Here is an 18,048-nt window from a genome sequence, read left to right as displayed (position 1 = left end):
CTGCCTGCTGCACTCAAAAGAGATCTCGAACTTCCAGTCGAATCTTTCCTCCTAATTTCTCCACTAAGAATTAAATCTCGGATCCCTTCAAAGGTTAACCTCCAGCTAATTATTAACTGATTTTAGACGAGTCAAAATCAGGTTGAACTCATTCACATGATCTGTTGCATAAGACCCTTCCTTCATCTTCGCATTAACTAGCTGTCTGATCAAGAAAACTTTATTCAAAGCTGAGGATTTTTCGTACATGTTGGCTAGAGAAAACAACACACATTTAGTCATGGTTTAACCCATGATGTTATAGGTGATATTCTTGGCCAAAAAAACCCGAACTACACCAAGTGCCTTTCTATCCAATAAATCCCAATCCTCATGCTTCATCTTTTTCGGTTTAACACCAGTGATCGACTCATATAAACCCTTCTGATAAAGTACATCTTCGATCTACATCTTTCAGAAGTCAAAGTTTGACCCATCAAACTTATCTATCTTAATCGTGTTATTATCTGCCATCGTTCTTTAACAAAATTGAGTCTAACCTCTGATACCACTTGTTAGGAGATTTGGTGAGCCCTAAACAAGAAATTGATAACCTAGTTATCACCCACTGACCAATAAATAATTAATCACCAAAAATACGCAAAGATAATGATAAAATAAAGTGCAAGAAACGTAAAGAACAAAGAATAATGTGGTAATGTCCAATATTTTAATCTAACGATTAGTTTAATCCACGGCCAAACAGAGAGAGTTTTCTTATTGATTTTTCGTAGGTGCTTACAGATATAATCAGAATAGGGTTGGAATTTATAGGACAAAAATGAATGCTTTCCTAAACCGAAAAACTTGTTGAACACGAACAACCTCGCTTTTCGCGAGCGACACTTCGCGTTTCGCAAGCTACGCCTTTAACGACCCGTCAAAGTACACTTGACGACCATCATTATCTTGGTCCCACAGCTTGATCATAACTCTAAATGAATTTAATAAATAACCTTGCATTCTTTATTTAAAAATGATTTCCTATAAAGGAAACCTACCAAAATATGTAAGTTTAGAAAAACCATACATAAATACTTAACTAAAAGTTGACCAAAACAAAGTCAACAAACACCCACAATTTAATGTATCAAAATAGAATGCAAGTTAATGTTTAATAAAAGCTGCCATCATAAATATGCAGACTCTCTAAGCACAGCGGAAGCAATCAATCATGAACCTGAGAATAAAACACGTGAGTAAACTGTCAACAAAAATGTTGAGTGAATTATAGGTTAAACATTGCAAACAATATTTAATTTAAACCCTAAAAATTTATGTTTGAAAACATAAATACTCATTTTGGACCACAAAATTATATGCTCGAAAATATATAAAACATTATTTCATTAACCCGTGAGCCACCTGGTAATCACTTAACAACTCCATACCCTTAACAAAACCAATATAAAAATATACACTAAATAGGTGTATCTTCTAAAATACGAAGTACTAATACATTCCGTCTGTAACTGCTAGCACGACTAGCACGAAATAGGGCTGTCAGGCCCGATAGATCTATCCATAGGATTCACGTTCACAATAGAAACCAGTGATTAAAATTACCAGATTACGGAATATTTTTGTTCGACTCAAAATGAATAATTTAAATCAAATTCCACTTGTGTCCAATATGTAAAATAAATTGCATGTATTCTCATCCCAAAAGATTTAAAATAGAAAAATGGGACTATAACTCACCTTAACGTAAATGAAGCAACAACACAGAAATGCGAATAGCAAATGGTAAAGTGATCAAGAATGATCACAACGCCGACCTATAAATAAAGCAGGTCGATATAAATAACTAATTTAGGTCAAGTCTTAGTATGATAGCTATAGTACTTGTTGCAAATAAGCATAAAACAACACTCAGTATGTTTCAGTATGATCAGGACAGCGTATAACACGTACTTTCTATTTTTAGAAAATTTCTATTTTTAACAGGTTTCCATTTTTGGAAAGTTTCTATTTTTGGAAAGTTTCTATTTTAGGAAAGTTTCTATTTTTGAAAAGTTTTTATCTTAGAAAAGTTTCCTTAATTAGAAAAGTCAACAAAAGTCAACTGAAAGTCAAAGTCAACCAAAAGTCAACTCAAAAGTCAACCTTGATCAAACTTAGTCAACATTGAAATAAAAGTGTAAATTATATTAATAATATAAGTTATAATATTATTTTAATGTCATATTTGCATAATCATGTCATATCATAAGTTTAATTGAATTAAAATGAATTTTTAAAGTTAACATAAGTTTAAATGATATAATTAATATAACATAAGTATTTAATTAAGTAATTAAATATTAATCATAACATAAGTATTATTATTTAATAATAAATTTTTAATCATATCATAAGTATTTTAATATAATTATTAAACCATAAGTATTTAATAATTAAATTATAATTAAATAATAACTAAACCTTATAATAAATAAATAATTAATTAATCTTTATTATAAGCCTTGATATAATAATCCCATAACATAAGTTTAATACTTATCATAAGTATTTTTCATTAATAATAAATGTATTACTCCGTATTAATCATAAGTTTAATTATATGAATAATTAAATCATAAAGTAATTATTAAATGATATAATAAATACATATCATAAGTCTTAATTAAAATTAATTACTTTTATATCATAAGTAATTTAATTACACTGCCAAACATTATTTATAATGTAAGTTCAAATTTTATAACCATAAGTTTAATTAAAAGTTCGTCGGGTCATAACTTGAGCCACGGGTGTCGGTTTTTGACGAATTTTATATATATCCTCGTCTAACCCAACCACCCGACACCTTAGTGCACTTAAGAACACCCTAAATTCAGTTCACAAGTCATGAAGAACAGCCATGAACCAACTTGAAACGTCAATCCGCTTTAAATCTTGTTTTAGCCATTCCGGGTGATCCGTTGGACCAAAACTGATTACACACGTTTTTACATTTCAATTTCATCAAAACACTAAATCAAGCATAACTTTTGATCCGAAACTCGAAATGATATGAATTCAAAGCCTAAAATTATTGTCTTGATGAGAGGAACTCATTTAAACACTTTATTTAACCAAAAACCACTGTTAAGTTTACTGATTTTAATCAAAAGTCCACTGTCCAAAAATTATCAAACCGAAAACATACATAAACGAGTATTTCTACGCATCCAATCATCAATACAACAATACACAAGTACTATACTATCATAATATGATTAAAAACAGTAAAAATGAATAAAAATGAAAAAGCTAGGTTAGGGTTTATACCTTAATCAAGAAATGATTGATATAATCGCATAGATGATGAAGAGAGCAATCCGATTATATGAACAATTGCATGATCCAAGCTATATTTTAATTGATGATGATGAGAAGTGGTGGTGGTGGCGTCAGCTATGAAGAGAGAAATAGGAGAGGAAGAAAAAAATGAGATGTGTAAAATGAAATGAAAAAGTGAGGTTTAGGCCTAATTAGCTACAAGTTACAAGAAATGGCAAAACCACCCCTCCCTCTTGACATTTTCGGCTGAAAATGGTAGGGTGGGCCCCACTTGTGGGCCACCTTGAAGTATAGGCTAAAAGCTCTTAGCCCGAACGCCCGAACGAAGCCCGAAACGCGAAAACGTCGTTACGCGATCAAATCTTCGGAGGAATAACGCACTCACGAAAAAAAAAAAATTTAAACACTATATATAATCATATGATATAAAAATATCATAATTAAAATAATTTAGATTTAAAAATCTCAAAAGTTTAGCCGTTGGTTTGAAAACCGAAATGATTCGCCGGATAGAAATCTACGATACGTAGAAACGTACAACTTTAAATACGAATACAAATATTCATATAACACATAATAAATAATATATTATTACTAAAATAATAATATAGGTCATAGAAATGACGTGACACGAATATCAATTAACGGACGTTAAATAACAAACGGTAAAAGATAACGGAAAAAGTAGGGTCGTGACAACGCCTCACGTTTCGCGAGGCCTTCCAAAATGCGAAATTCAGCTTCCAAACGCAAGATTTCCAGTTTCCACAAAAGTTCGCTCGTGCCAACATTTTCGCATTTTGATTCACCATCTCGCGTAGTTACTTCAGCAACTCGTTTAACATCTTCAAACCCAACACCTTCATTAACCGGAAAAAAGTAAATGCATAGTTGGTAGAACCGTGTATAGAAACGACACGTTAATTTGATTAGGGTTTTTTTTTGTGTGTGTGTGTGTGTGTGATATAAAAACATCACGAACAGTTAATTATGGCCCAAACAAGTAATACGCCAACAAGTTTAAGCAGCCCATACCAAATCTCATGGGCAATTTTACAGCCCAGCTCACAAACGTGCAATAAACGTTGAATAAGACTCTTTATTTGATGAACGTACAAAGTAATTTTTTTAGCGAAAAACAAATTAAGTTTATATAAAAACGCCAATACAAGTATAACAAATACAATGGAACATAACTAACACAGATCGTAGCAAAGCACGGACTCGAACAACTATGATAAGACATGTTGTTGGTGCATAAAGGTATCAGTCCCTTTGTTATTGTTTATTAAGTTTATCATTCTATTTGGACATTCGTATGTGTATGTACATTAGTTTTAGATTGTTTGATTGAAGTGTATGTTTATCATGTTTATTATATTGTTGGTTGATCAAATGTACGATGTAAATGTTTAATCGAAGGTTCATAGTCATCCGTTCGTATGAGCTGACACATCCCTACAGATCAATTTATTCAATACGGATAAGCTACACATCTTTACGAACCAGATACACATTCGTACGGATGGAGATCAGACCCTATAAATGTTCGTACGGTGCATAAATAGAGGGTTGTAAGCCGCAAGTATTCATGTGTTTTTGTTCCCCAATCATCTAGTAATTGTGTTTATCGATTTCTAACCTCGAAACGTTCATTCTAACGTGAATCGATAGAGCGTTTTAAGTGTTTTTTAATAGGAAACTTAATATTGAAGATTTTGCACTCAATATTTAGATTAACGATTGATTTACCCCGTTTTTTTTTTTTTTTTTTGAAAAGCAGGCATGATATAATATATATATACAAACAAACGAAACAGTGAGCAACGAAGCAATTTACAGCGGAACATTATTGCATCGAGCTATATACATTTATATTCCTACTACATCGATATAAAACGCACAAAAACGACAGTTAGCCTATCCCTAATCTATCATTTTGATTGCCAACATAAAAACTCGGGTTCAAACACCATTGATGCCATTCTAGAGCTAGCTTTTGATCCTACACATGCATTATGGATAGAGATTAAACTTGCCCGTTACGGAATCTAAAAATGAAACCTTCTCCGTTTACAACCAGAAATTCCGTATGATCAATGTTTAGAATATATAACTGGATTTATTATATTATTTAGGAACATTCACAAAGTTACATAGATCAATGATGATTATGAAAGAAACAATATTTCAATTGTCTAAATAAATATTGGTTATCTTAGTTTGATGACACAATAGTTACTCAAGCATTCTGAAAGAAACAATATTCTTAAAAAGAGTAATATGAAATAAGCCAATAAGTCAACAAACTAAACTCAAGTCAACATACCTACCAAACTTACCTACAAAAACAACTTCAAGTGGAATACAAGGTGTCCACTCCACATTCTGCCTTTATCTCCACTGTTTGTTAGTGCATTTGTATCATAATTTTGTTTAAGTAAAAAGACTGACACGTTAGTATTTACAAAACACTAAAGTCACAAGGCAAAACTGCAGACACTAGCTTCAAATCTAGAACACCTGTCCTCTATTTCCTTATAAATAGTAGAAACTGTAACCAACTGAAAATGCAACACTCTCCAAGTCTTTATTTCTCTCCATTTAAACACTAAAAGAAACCAACTTTAACTTAACTGAAACATGGCAGCACCATCCTACATTGCAGTATGTGCTGCAGCACTACTACTATTGGTCCTAGCCCAGCCACATGTTGATGCAGCCGTAACATGTGCGCCTGTTCAGCTATCGCCATGTGCTAGTGCCATTTCATCATCAGCACCACCATCCAAGCTCTGTTGCACCAGGATTAAACAACAAAGGCCGTGTCTTTGCAAGTACATGAAGAACCCAAGCCTCAGGAAATATGTTACTTCCCCTAATGCCAAGAAAGTTGCAAAAATTTGCAGGATCGCAGTTCCTAAGTGTTGAATCAATGAACTCAAGACACTAATCCTCTAGCTAGTTTACACATGATCGATCGTGTGGTAGAGGAGAAACACAGAGATGTTAAGCATAAGTATCATGTGGGAATGAAGTTATATTACTAGTAATAAAGTGATTTCTGTGTAGTTTCAGTTGTTGTATGAACACTGTTTTGTGTTCCTTTGAGCTTGCTTGTTCTAATAACTAATAAATAATATATATTGTTTTATCATTTTGTCGATTTATAAATTGACTACTGACCCTGTTCAACAAAGTACAATCTGTGCATTTCAGAAACTGATAGAGATCAGCCTATTATCTACCTTCCAGCCCACCAAGGCCCAAGCGAAGCCCAATTAGTCTAGGGTTACTATGATAACAAGTATAAATAGAAGTAATGGCATTCAGAATTTATGTATGTTTGTTGAGCGCGGCTGAAAAGCTTGGGCAAGTAGTAAGCATGGTGCTTCTTCTTGATTAGGCAGAGTGTTCTCCATTACTTGGATTCCTCTGATTTTATGTTTGTTCTTCATCTATCAACTAATCAATTTTGTATTTCAATCATTCAATAAAAGTTGCAATTACCGATCCATTGCTACTGTAATCGTTAGTCTGCTGCTGTTGTTATTATTTCATATTCATACCTGCTACTATTAATCTTTGATTCCTATCAAATGGTTCCATTGCCGGGAAACGAACCCGGGTCTCCTGGGTGAAAGCCAGATATCAAATCAGAGGAATCCAAGTAATGGAAAACACTCTGCCTAATCAAGAAGAAGCACCATGCTTACTACTTGCCCAAGCTTTTCAGCCGCGCTCAACAAACATACATAAATTCTGAATGCCATTACAGAACCATGACTTCTATTTATACTTGTTATCATAGTAACCCTAGACTAATTGGGCTTCGCTTGGGCCTTGGTGGGCTGGAAGGTAGATAATAGGCTGATCTCTATCAGAAACACACAACACAATATAGGTTGTTTAGATGATGCTTTTAAACATGGCAAATAGCAGACAACTCACCTTTGTTTTTTACTGTTTGCCCATTGATAAGAAGTGTATGAATCACAGAGTGTTGGCGTTGAAATACATAGAGTAATGAACAATATACTGGAATTGAAAGAAATTCATAAAATTTATCATCATGTACATAACGAAAAAAAAGAATAAATAGCATTCTTACTTGCAAAACAGGATTGTTCTACATTACAAGGTCTACAGACTACAAATTGAGAAGGTTTGAGATCGGGTTCCATCCCATAATCCAAGGTCTATTATCAGACGGAAGCACAAAATTAAGCTCAAACATTTCTTTAGACAAATTCCCACCTTCACGGAAACCAACAAGCTTTGCGACAATCTCTGCACTTTCTTGTACATGTTCGCTATCATGGGGATTGGTCCATAGCTTGCTTATGAATTGAATCCGACGCTGCTTACCCTCGAGAGGGACGTCCCATTTCATGTACAACAGTTCCCTCTCTTCTGTCGTCAAACGCGTCGTTAATCTTTTTGCTAGAAACTCCCTTTCACGCTTCAATGATCTAAGGCTGCGAACAATAGATATGGATCTACTGTTAACGTTGTACACCAACGCATTGCAAGTTTTTGAGTAAGGGGCGAGACATGAACATGATTTTTCGTTTACAAATGATCATGCAGAACTCGAAATTACTAGGTGAGGACTCGGTCAAACTTGGTCAAACTAAGTCAAAACTCGGGATTATTCATAAAATCGGTCAAAACTCGGCGAAGACTCGGGATTACTAGGAAAATTAGTCAAAATTCGGTCAAAAAGGTCATAACTCAGTCAAAAGTGGTCAAAATCGGTCAAAACTTGGTCAACATCCGAGTACTCCCGAGTTGCCGAGTACACCCCTAAAAAATTAATCAAAATAAGTCAAATTCAAACTTGGTCAACATCTGAGTACTCCCCCTAAAAAGTCCAAACCGATTGGCATGGCAAAAATGTAAATAAAAAAATCATTAGGGTTTTAGGAGATAACCTTGATGATATGGAGATTGTGGGTTCCTCTGCACCACGGGCTGGGGTTGCGTTTCCCTGTTCGGCTAAATGTTCTTGTAGCCAATTGAGTCGTCTAAGTTCAACTTCCATGTATATTTCGTCAGCAGGGTCACCTTTAAACAGCATATAAAATTGGGTTCTATGGATAATCGACACAAAGCAAACATCCCATAGTTCAATTATCTTTTGTCTTTGCTCCCTAAATGTTATGTGCCATGGAACTGGGGAGACATCGGGTATATCTGCTGCATTCTCATTGTTTTCCAGGTCATATCCAGCTGCTTCATTAGCTTCTAGCTCAAGCACCTATGTGTAGACATAGTAGATAGTATATTAGTTAGTTATCAACATTATTGTTTTAGAAGTTGGAATGAAAATAATAGATGTGGCAAATTAGAACCATTTACATATGATGAATAGGTCAATGCGGGTTGTGTCAAACGGCTGAACAAACAAATTTGCTTAAACGGAAACTGGTCAGATGGGGTGAACAGAAAGTCCTTTTTATCACGAAAAATTATATCAACTCGTTTGGCTAAAATTAGGATTAGTATCTTCACTAATTTGGACTTTTTTTTTTTTGGGGGGGGGGGGGGGGGGGGTCAAGCAGACCAGACCTGGTACCCAAAAATACCCGCCCACGTATTCAACTTTTTTTAACTATGATGTAATTCGTGTTGTTTTCATCTCTAGCAGATTAAAATCTACCAAAGTATTTTACACCCTCCTATGACACCCTAGATATATATATGTAAGTTGAAATATCTTGAAAATGCAGTGTTTCGGCCAACCTAACCTGCCCAATATTGTTAAATCTAGAAAATGAAGGTAATATATATGATAAGTCTATTGTTTGTTACCTGGCACACGAGTAGCTGCTTTTGATACTGCAGCTTCGCAACACGCTCTTTTAGCTCTGTAACATACGTTCTGATGCTTCTAACATTCTCTTCTGCTGCATTTTGAAACATCTTCTGCATTTTCCTCATATTAACAGAACTTGAACGTCTATGAGGCGTATTTTCCTTTGATGAAACATCTCCTTCTTCACCCTTTCGAGTCTCTTTCTCAGAAACAGCTTCTTCGGGAGCTCTATTTTCATCATCACCCTCGATAACTTCCCGAGTAGATGACAGTGGTGAGCACGGAGACCTTAAAAAACTTGTCTTGTTGACTGCATTGCTTGAAGTCAACGGGCTCACTGACTTATTCTTCTTCTTTGATTGACTTTTGGATTCTTCGTTGTTGTTGTTTGGAAGAGACATAATCAGTTTGTCAATCGACTTTTGGACATTTTCCAGCTGTTCTTCGAGGTTAGCAATATTGCTTCCTTGTGAATGGAGTCGGGTGATTTCATCTTTGAGATTCGCACCAACACTCTTGTTGACCAAGTTGACCATGTGGTCAACGTTGACTTCTTTTTGGGTCGTTCTGACAGCACACATGTCACGTATTTCTGCCTGTAATTTAGCAATGGTTTCAGCTGCATCTTGATTACCTTGTCTATGGCAAGCAACCTCCTTTTGTAATACTTGTAAGGCTCTATTTGCTTCTTCACCTAGCTGATCTTGAAGGTGTTCGAGTTTCCTGATTTCATGCATTAGTGTGAATGGAGCTGTTGATGATTGCCTCATACTTTGTCTAACTGACGTATTTCTTGTTTTCTCGAAACGGGTTGGTTCCTTGCCTTCAAGGACAGATGGTAACGTTCCAGAGAAAGACAAACATTTCTTAGCCAACGGAGCTGCTGAAAACTCAACGGGATTCAACACCTGTAATAATTGGTTAAAGCCAGTTAATTCAACAAAATTGATAAAAAGTTAGGACATTTAATATTTTACAAGGGCCCACAAAACATAAATAGGCTAAACCTGTATAGGACATGACTTGATATAGAATAGAAATATAGAAATAAACTAAATAAGACAAGAAACCTTTGAGTCCTCTTGAAGTTTGCGACAAGAAACCTTTAAGTCCTCTTGAAGTTTGCGACGTAGCTCTTCAGCCTCTGACTGAGCAAGATCTCGTTGTCTCCTGAGCTCTTCGATCTCCATTTCCATCTTAAAAACCATATAAGAAGAATAATATCTCAATAGAAATCAATCAAATTGACATAATTAAAATGTTGTTTAGGATCGTCATTGTTGTCACATACCTGACGAATTTTAGAATCTTTCTCATTTGATGGATCAGGAGTACGTAACTCGGCTTCAAGTCTGGAAACTTCCTTCTGTAAATGCTTAACCAATTGTTTGTCCGATACAACCTGACCAAGGTTTTCAAACAAAACAAGACCGTTTAGACTTTGAATGCTATTCCAAAGCAGTTGCAAGTCACCTAAAGTGTAGTTTTGCATAAACTACCTGATTCAGTTTATTCAAATATTATTCTATTATTGGAACTTCACAAATTATAATGTCAATCATGCAAGAGGCGACAGAAAGTATTGTGAGAAAGATTATATTACCATGTTAACTTGAGCATTATTTGTGACTTCCTTTGCTCGGGTAGCAAAGAAGAGAGTATTTCTGGATTGTTCGACATGGCTAGATGCTGGACTCAAAGTGCATATAATGGCAGTACGTGCATTGCCACCTAACGAATGTTGTAGTATGCGAGTTAACTTAGAATCCCTGTATGGTATATGACCACTTTTCTTTCCAACACTGCAAAACAACTTTTATTTATGAGCAAATTTACAACAACTAAATCAAATTTTCCTTCTAAGTAGAAAGAAACATGTAACTGTCATGATCCAGAGTTATTTAACATAATCTAATGCCTATATATCATGTTATAGGCATCATTTGCACAGCCAATAATTTAATAATAAACATTGTAACAATCAATAACTAATGCATAATAAAACTTACAAGATGAAGCTAAAAAAGTGAAATAATACACCAATTAAAAATATAGGTAATTAAGCCCTTAAAACAATGCATATATACAGATATAAAAGAGAAGAAAATTTCAGCCCGTTTACATTGAAATGGGTCATTTAGATCTTATAGGTTCCGGATGCTTCTATTTTCAAACCTTGATTACAAATATAATGCGTAAAACAGGTTAACTTTCGACCCAAAGTAATATTTAAATGTTTTTCACCTCCTAAATTGCATTATTGGAACACATAGATATAGATATTACATTGAGAACTAGGTGACAGTATAGCTGACAGTTATCAAATAAATGATTAAAATTGATTAATTATACATACACATCCACTGACCTCAGCTTTCTAATCACATTTGTCAGAGTCATCAAGCTAAGATTGATATGGCAACCTTCCCTGAGCCTGGCACCATCAGCATGTGTCTGCGATGCTCTTTCACTGCCAGCTAAATCTACAAAGTTCTACACAACATTGCAGTTGATGGTTTGATTGCAGTCTCTCATATTTTGATTATATATACAGGCAAAGTAAACAATGCATAAGAAAAGGAGTTCAGTTGAGCTTTGATGTATACCAGGCTTGAAACAAAGGACCTCACGCAGTCTGAACTTTCCCGGAGTGTGCTTTCTATTGTCTGCATTGTCACATACACAATTTTTGATGAGTCCTCATGCTTTCATTGTACATTATAGAGGTAATTGTATACACCAAAAAACTTTGGGTGACTTACAACCCATTTGACCCACTTGCAAGTTCATTTTTTAGGAAGCTCTTATCATTTGACCCCTTTATGTAAGGTAATACATCCAACCCATTCATTGGTTAACGGGTTAAAAGTTGGCTCAGCTTATTAATAGGATCACCAAGTTTCTTAATAGACTTGTTATACTTACCAGTCTAATTATTTGGTGTGATCGGGAACTAGTATCATTTAGAGCCGTTTCACCAACTTGTCTTTGAGCTGACAAACATACAAAAGAAGATATTTATAAGCAAGATTCAACATACAAAAGAAGATATTTATAAGCAAGATTCACCTACCAAACAAGAATTCTCTGTACTCTAGCGTGGACTTGAAAAATCAAAGCTTATGTTATAGATACTATATTTTCGTAATCTTACCTTCACAAACGCTGATTAAACTTCGCAAATGCTGATCATCTGTCGCTGTTTCCTCCACTAACTTTTCAACCAGTGTCCCTTTCTGCTTTTAGAACAGGTCAAACGGTCAATCGATTTTGGTAAGCAACAGTCAGAAACATACCACATTATTGATTATTGATAATTGATAATTGATAATAATAATAATAATTATCAATAATAATGAAGAATAAAACTATTAAATACTACCTCTGGATCATCTCGAAGCCTGAGATTTGGTCCAGACTCTGAATTTAGTAAGTCTCGTACGTTCTCATTATAGATTTCCAATCCTGAAATCTTGATTCTGAAATCCCTTTCTGGAGTCTGTGAAGTCATATATTAGTGAAATACGCTATTCCATGGGAAACACAGAATGAGAAAGTTAAACATATTTATGATCTCCACTACCTGCAATATGTGCTTGTAAATATCATTGACAGCTTTTTCTGTAATCCCTCTCATAGTATAAGTCTTCCCACTGCTTGTTTGTCCATATGCAAATATGGTTGCTGCAAATAAGGACAGGTAACATGAGCTAAAACATATATTAATGATCTAAAGGACGAGTATATAATAAGAGTTGGATAACTATACCATTAATGCCCATTAGAGCAGACAAAGCAACAGTCTTTACTCCCTCCTCATATACAGATTCAGTAACTGTTGCAGGGCCAAAAACTTTATCTGAAAGAATGTAAACCGTTTTCATTAGCGCAAGCTAACCTAATCCAAAAATTAAATGATCAATATACCGAATTGGTTTATGGGAAGCATACCGAATGTAAACGATGCTGGTTGAATCACACGCTCATTGGCAAGTGGTTTATATACAATTGAATGATCATCAATGCACTCCCAGGATACATTGTCCTTAGCAAGTTGTTCCCTTTTGTTTAGTGGTCTTAACCGTACGGTTACTACGATTTTCTCTTCTCGTACTCTTGATCCCCCGGGTGTGGATATTGGTGTTCGTTCAATCTTTAAAGCCGGGGTACTAGGAGCATTCTTTATTGTCATCTTGTATATTTTCTGATTACATCAGAAGAAGTCAATTTTATGGTAATACATATTTAAGCAAGTCATGCTAATATAGCTCACTAATAATATTATCTAAAATCAGTCCGTCCATTTCGTGTACGCATTCAACTCATCACATGATATATATATATATATATATATATATATATATATATATATATATATATATATATATATATATATATATATATATATATAAGCTCCAAAAATTTCAAAATCCACGCAGTCCAATTTCACAATATTTCAAGCTGATTTTGCAGATTTTAAAAAGGAAATGAGAGATGAATCTCCTGTATCGACTCGGTTATACAAGAGCAGTTAACTTATTCCAAATTAAACACTGAAAGTAATTATCTACTTACCAAAAATCAAGTACAATTGTTCAATTTCTATCTGAAACCCTAGATAAAGAAACATAACAAAATTACAAAAATAAGTACCAAATTAATTAAAATTTAACTAGAGTTACTCACCAAACACCTCAATCAGATCTTCAATGTCAGTATTCGTAATATTTTAACTAGAGAAAGAGAGAATTTCGAGTTTGTGAGAGTACGGTTGTGTGTGATATTTTAGGGAGGTGAATTAAAAAGGTATTTTTTTGAAATTTATGAGTCTAACGGCTAGTATCGAATTTATGGTATACGTTTAAGAGATACACGACGTCGTTCGACAGAACTGGACTAACGGATCTGATGGTGGTATTAAATATTAAATTCGATTTAACTGTTTTGTAAGAATTCAATTCCGACAACGTCACCACTGATTGGTCGATTTTGCCCTCCCATTTTTTCGAATAGTATCCTATGCAAAAAGTTTGCTTGGTTTGCATTGCCATTTTATATTTATTTTTAATTTTTAATAAAAAAATAAAATAAATATAAATATTAATTAATTATTTTAATATTTATACGGGTAACTTTTAGGGTAATACTTAAGCACCAGTGAAATGACCCGTAAAATCACGGGTTTATTTAAACGAAACAGTTTAATTATAGGTATTAAGTGAACATAAATGCTAAAGTTATTTAGTTTAATGACCCGTGGAACCACATAGTTCGACTAAGAAACTCGTCAGCTGAACATTTCATCAAACACCTAAAATGCGTATTTAACAATCCACATCCAATCATAAGAGATAATATTGATTGTCATTTCATTTTAAGAGTGTAAATTAAAATATAAATGTATAATTGGTTTCCTTCTGCCTAACTTTTATAAATAATTAATTAAAATAATTTAATTTTAATAATTAAAATAATTATTAATAAGATTTAATAATAATAATTAATTAATAAGATTAAATTTTAATAGAGTAATGACATCATCCACCATGCTTAGATTTTTTTCTTTTTCTTTTTAATTTTTTCTTAACAAAGGAATTAGCCTAATAATGACATCATCACGTGGAACCAAATAGTTCGACTAAGAAACTCGTCAGCTGAACATTTCATCAAACACCTAAAATGCATATTTAACAATCCACATCCAATCATAAGAGATAATATTGGTTGTCATTTTATTTTAAGAGTGTAAATTAAAATATAAATGTAGAATTGGTTTTCTTCTGCGTAACTTTTATAAATAATTAATTTAAAATAATTTAATTTTAATAATTAAAATAATTATTAATAAGATTTAATAATAATAATTAATTAATAAGATTAAATTTTAATTAAAAATTATTTAGATTAATGACATCATCCACCATGCTTAGATTTTTTTCTTTTTCTTTTTGATTTTTTCTTAACAAAGTAATTAGCCTAATAATGAAACCACGAGTTTGTTTAACCGAAACAGTTTCATAATATGTTAAGTATTAAGTAATAAATATAATAATAATAATTGTTAAGTTTGAAAGTAGAAAAGCAAGTATTCCAAAATATATAAATTATTCGATGTCTATTTTATATTTATCTTGTTATTCTCATCTCATACTTATTAGAATCTAAACTGAATACACATTTAATGATATGAACATGATTATACAGGAAGTAGAGTTGGGGAGAGTAGTATATCAATGCTTATGTCAAACTTCATAGGTTTAACATTATAGCTTTAATTTATGGAAATATTGAATCCTTATTTAACATCATAGCTATTAAATTCCTAATGATGTTTGGGCAAAAAACTAACTACCTCCGATACAAATTAAAATAGGATACATAATACCGTCTTAGTGTTCCAAAATTCGTGGCAATAAACTTGTACATTATACCGACTTAATGTTCCGCTTCCTAAATCCTTGTAGCAAACTGAAAGTTGTATATGCCTGATAAACTGGAAATCCTGAACTGGAGCTTCTATTAAAATGCCGTCACCATGTCCATCAACTAAAAAAGCACCGACATTCGCAGTCACACTAATAACCAAATCATCCCTACCAAACATGTAAGATTATTGAATAATTCTAGAATGTATAAGGTAGTTGAATAATTCTGGAACATAGTAGACTAAATAATGTTGATGTGTTTGATATTTACAATTGATCAGAATTAGCTACATACATATGCAGACTAAATAATGTTAAAGATAAAATACACTAATGAGAAAAAAATACACTGTAAAATCTGGAAAAGGGAATACAATTGTTACTTCAAAAATAGTGCTAAGACTATTAAACTTACCTCAAAGTCCAGTTCACTCATTAGACCATATTTATGAAAAAAATGCAACAAAAAAGATCCAACTAAATTTAATTGCCAACTACATGACCATTGTTGAACTCACAAATAAGAGCCATTAACTTTTTAAATCTATTGAGTAAAATAATATGTCTGTCAACAATGTAGAAAATTATCTCTTTATGTACATAAAATGTTATTACATTAGACCACTATGCTTTATGAAAGGAAGTAAATTTCAACACTAAAACTCTGTTTACAGAACTCACTTTGTTAAATACATAAATATACTTGTTTAATTAAAATCAACAATTTTACTCAGATAAAAGGAATCGCTTAGTACATAAAACATATGAGAATGTTAAAAAGAATAACTGATATTAAATTACATTTAAAAAAACAACAACCATATGATCCATCAAAGATGATAACAATGTCAAAAAAAGGGGTTGAAAAAACATAGAATAACCACAAAAGTCTACTATAGACATTTTAACAAATAGTTGAAGTGCATTCAATCATAAGTTGTACATAAGTCTTACTCTATTTTTTTTTCACATAAATACCCCCAATCTAATAAGCAAGGTTGATTGATAAATGCTGAAAATTTACTGAGTAAAATAAACACACTAAGACAAAAGTTTAGAATTTTAACCTCGAATTGTTGCTGATCTGTAGCATAATAATTATTGCTAGCTTTAACAGCCATAAAGGTAACCAAATTTTTACCTAAAAACAAAAACCCATCAAAATTTCAACAAATTGAGTAATATTGTATTACAGAGTTTGATACTTTAACATAAATAATGATAATGATGATCTTCTTTGAAATATAAAGATTGAGTACTTACCTTTGTGAAATATTTATAATTTTAAACAAATTTTTTTCGTCTGTGTGAGGTTGAGTTCTTAAATTTGGTTTGTTTTTGTGAGAAATTATGAATAATGAAAAAGTGAAAGACAGAATTTTTAAATGAAGGAGAATGAGATATCAAAATGAAGGCGGTGGCGTGAAGAATTTGTGAATCTAAAAGTCATACGAAAAAAAACATAAAAAAAATACCTGATATTAATTGCTAGGGCTAGAAGAGTGCAGATGCTTGTATGGGAAAGAAGAATAATACGATGATGAATTTCTGTAATAGGTGCGCTTTAAGGTGATTAAAGCAGTTACTCTATTTACACTTTATATTTATTAATTATGTATCTGAAATCAAGAATTACCTGATGAATATACTTGAGATCAAAATCGAGATGAAAGCTTGAAGATGATATGAGCGTAGAATTGCCTAGGGTTTTTTTATTTGAAAAAGGAGTCAGATAAAGGAACGGAGCGAGGTTATTAATATATATATTTTTAAATTATTAATCCTATATTTAATTAAGAATAATGACATCATCATGGGGCTCTAAGAATTTTTTAATTTCTTTTTTAATTTTTATTAAGCTTGAAAAATGTTTATTTATTACTACGTATATCATCATTTTAGAATTTTAATAGAAACTATAGATATAGATAGTTTAGTTGTTAATTTAATTTAATTTTTCAATATTTTTTTTAAAAGCAAGGAATATTATTATAAATAAACTCAAAGAGTACTGCAATGGGACAATTCCCCATCACAAACAATAAACACGATTACATGAAAAGGTTTGCAGAGATTGCAAGAGTGTAAACACGAAGCTACATGGAGTTTAAATAACAATTAGGATTAGCTAACCAAGTGAGCCAATCGAATTTTTTTTTCTCTCGATCTATGTGAAATCCATTCGAACGATTTGATTTGGATCTCATTTAGTGCCATCGAAGGAGACCACGATTTGTTTTTGAAGAAAACACTATTTCGATTCTTTCAAATGTAGTAGACACAAACCATTCAACCGCTTGCCAAATCTTCATGCCGAGACTTGAGAAGCTAACCGAAAATTAGTGCTACCACGCAAAATTTTGCTTAAGCTTAAGTTATTGAATGATCCAAGCTCCAACAATTCAAAACACGAGACCAAAGTTCCAACGAGAATTTGCAAAAGATTAGACAGTGATCTACACTTTCTAATCCATCATCACA

At 32.8% G+C, this 18,048-nt stretch overlaps 1 protein-coding gene across 2 annotated transcripts; it reads right to left on the bottom strand.

The window, feature by feature from the left end:
* Positions 1 to 7,336: 7,336 nt before the first annotated feature.
* LOC139844957 (kinesin-like protein NACK1) lies at positions 7,337 to 17,284 on the bottom strand. 2 transcript variants are annotated; one of them, XM_071835175.1, is made up of 18 exons: positions 17,204 to 17,284; positions 17,043 to 17,115; positions 16,635 to 16,708; positions 15,528 to 15,735; positions 13,094 to 13,346; positions 12,912 to 13,001; positions 12,726 to 12,826; positions 12,525 to 12,641; positions 12,297 to 12,378; positions 12,068 to 12,135; positions 11,749 to 11,808; positions 11,511 to 11,635; positions 10,746 to 10,944; positions 10,434 to 10,544; positions 10,213 to 10,338; positions 9,139 to 10,050; positions 8,259 to 8,584; positions 7,337 to 7,802 (listed from the first exon to the last, which is right to left on the bottom strand). In XM_071835175.1, the coding sequence occupies exons 3-18, from the start codon at positions 16,658 to 16,660 to the stop codon at positions 7,475 to 7,477; spliced, it is 3,132 nt and encodes a 1,043-aa protein (XP_071691276.1). In that variant the 5' UTR covers positions 16,661 to 16,708; positions 17,043 to 17,115; positions 17,204 to 17,284; the 3' UTR covers positions 7,337 to 7,474. The 2 variants fall into 2 exon arrangements, with proteins under 2 accessions (XP_071691276.1, XP_071691277.1); XM_071835176.1 differs by having other exon boundaries at positions 10,246 to 10,338.
* Positions 17,285 to 18,048: the final 764 nt, after the last annotated feature.

This window comes from Rutidosis leptorrhynchoides, chromosome 4 (assembly GCF_046630445.1).
Source record: "Rutidosis leptorrhynchoides isolate AG116_Rl617_1_P2 chromosome 4, CSIRO_AGI_Rlap_v1, whole genome shotgun sequence".
Taxonomy (NCBI): domain Eukaryota; kingdom Viridiplantae; phylum Streptophyta; class Magnoliopsida; order Asterales; family Asteraceae; genus Rutidosis; species Rutidosis leptorrhynchoides.
This window is presented reverse-complemented; position numbering and strand designations above follow the sequence as displayed.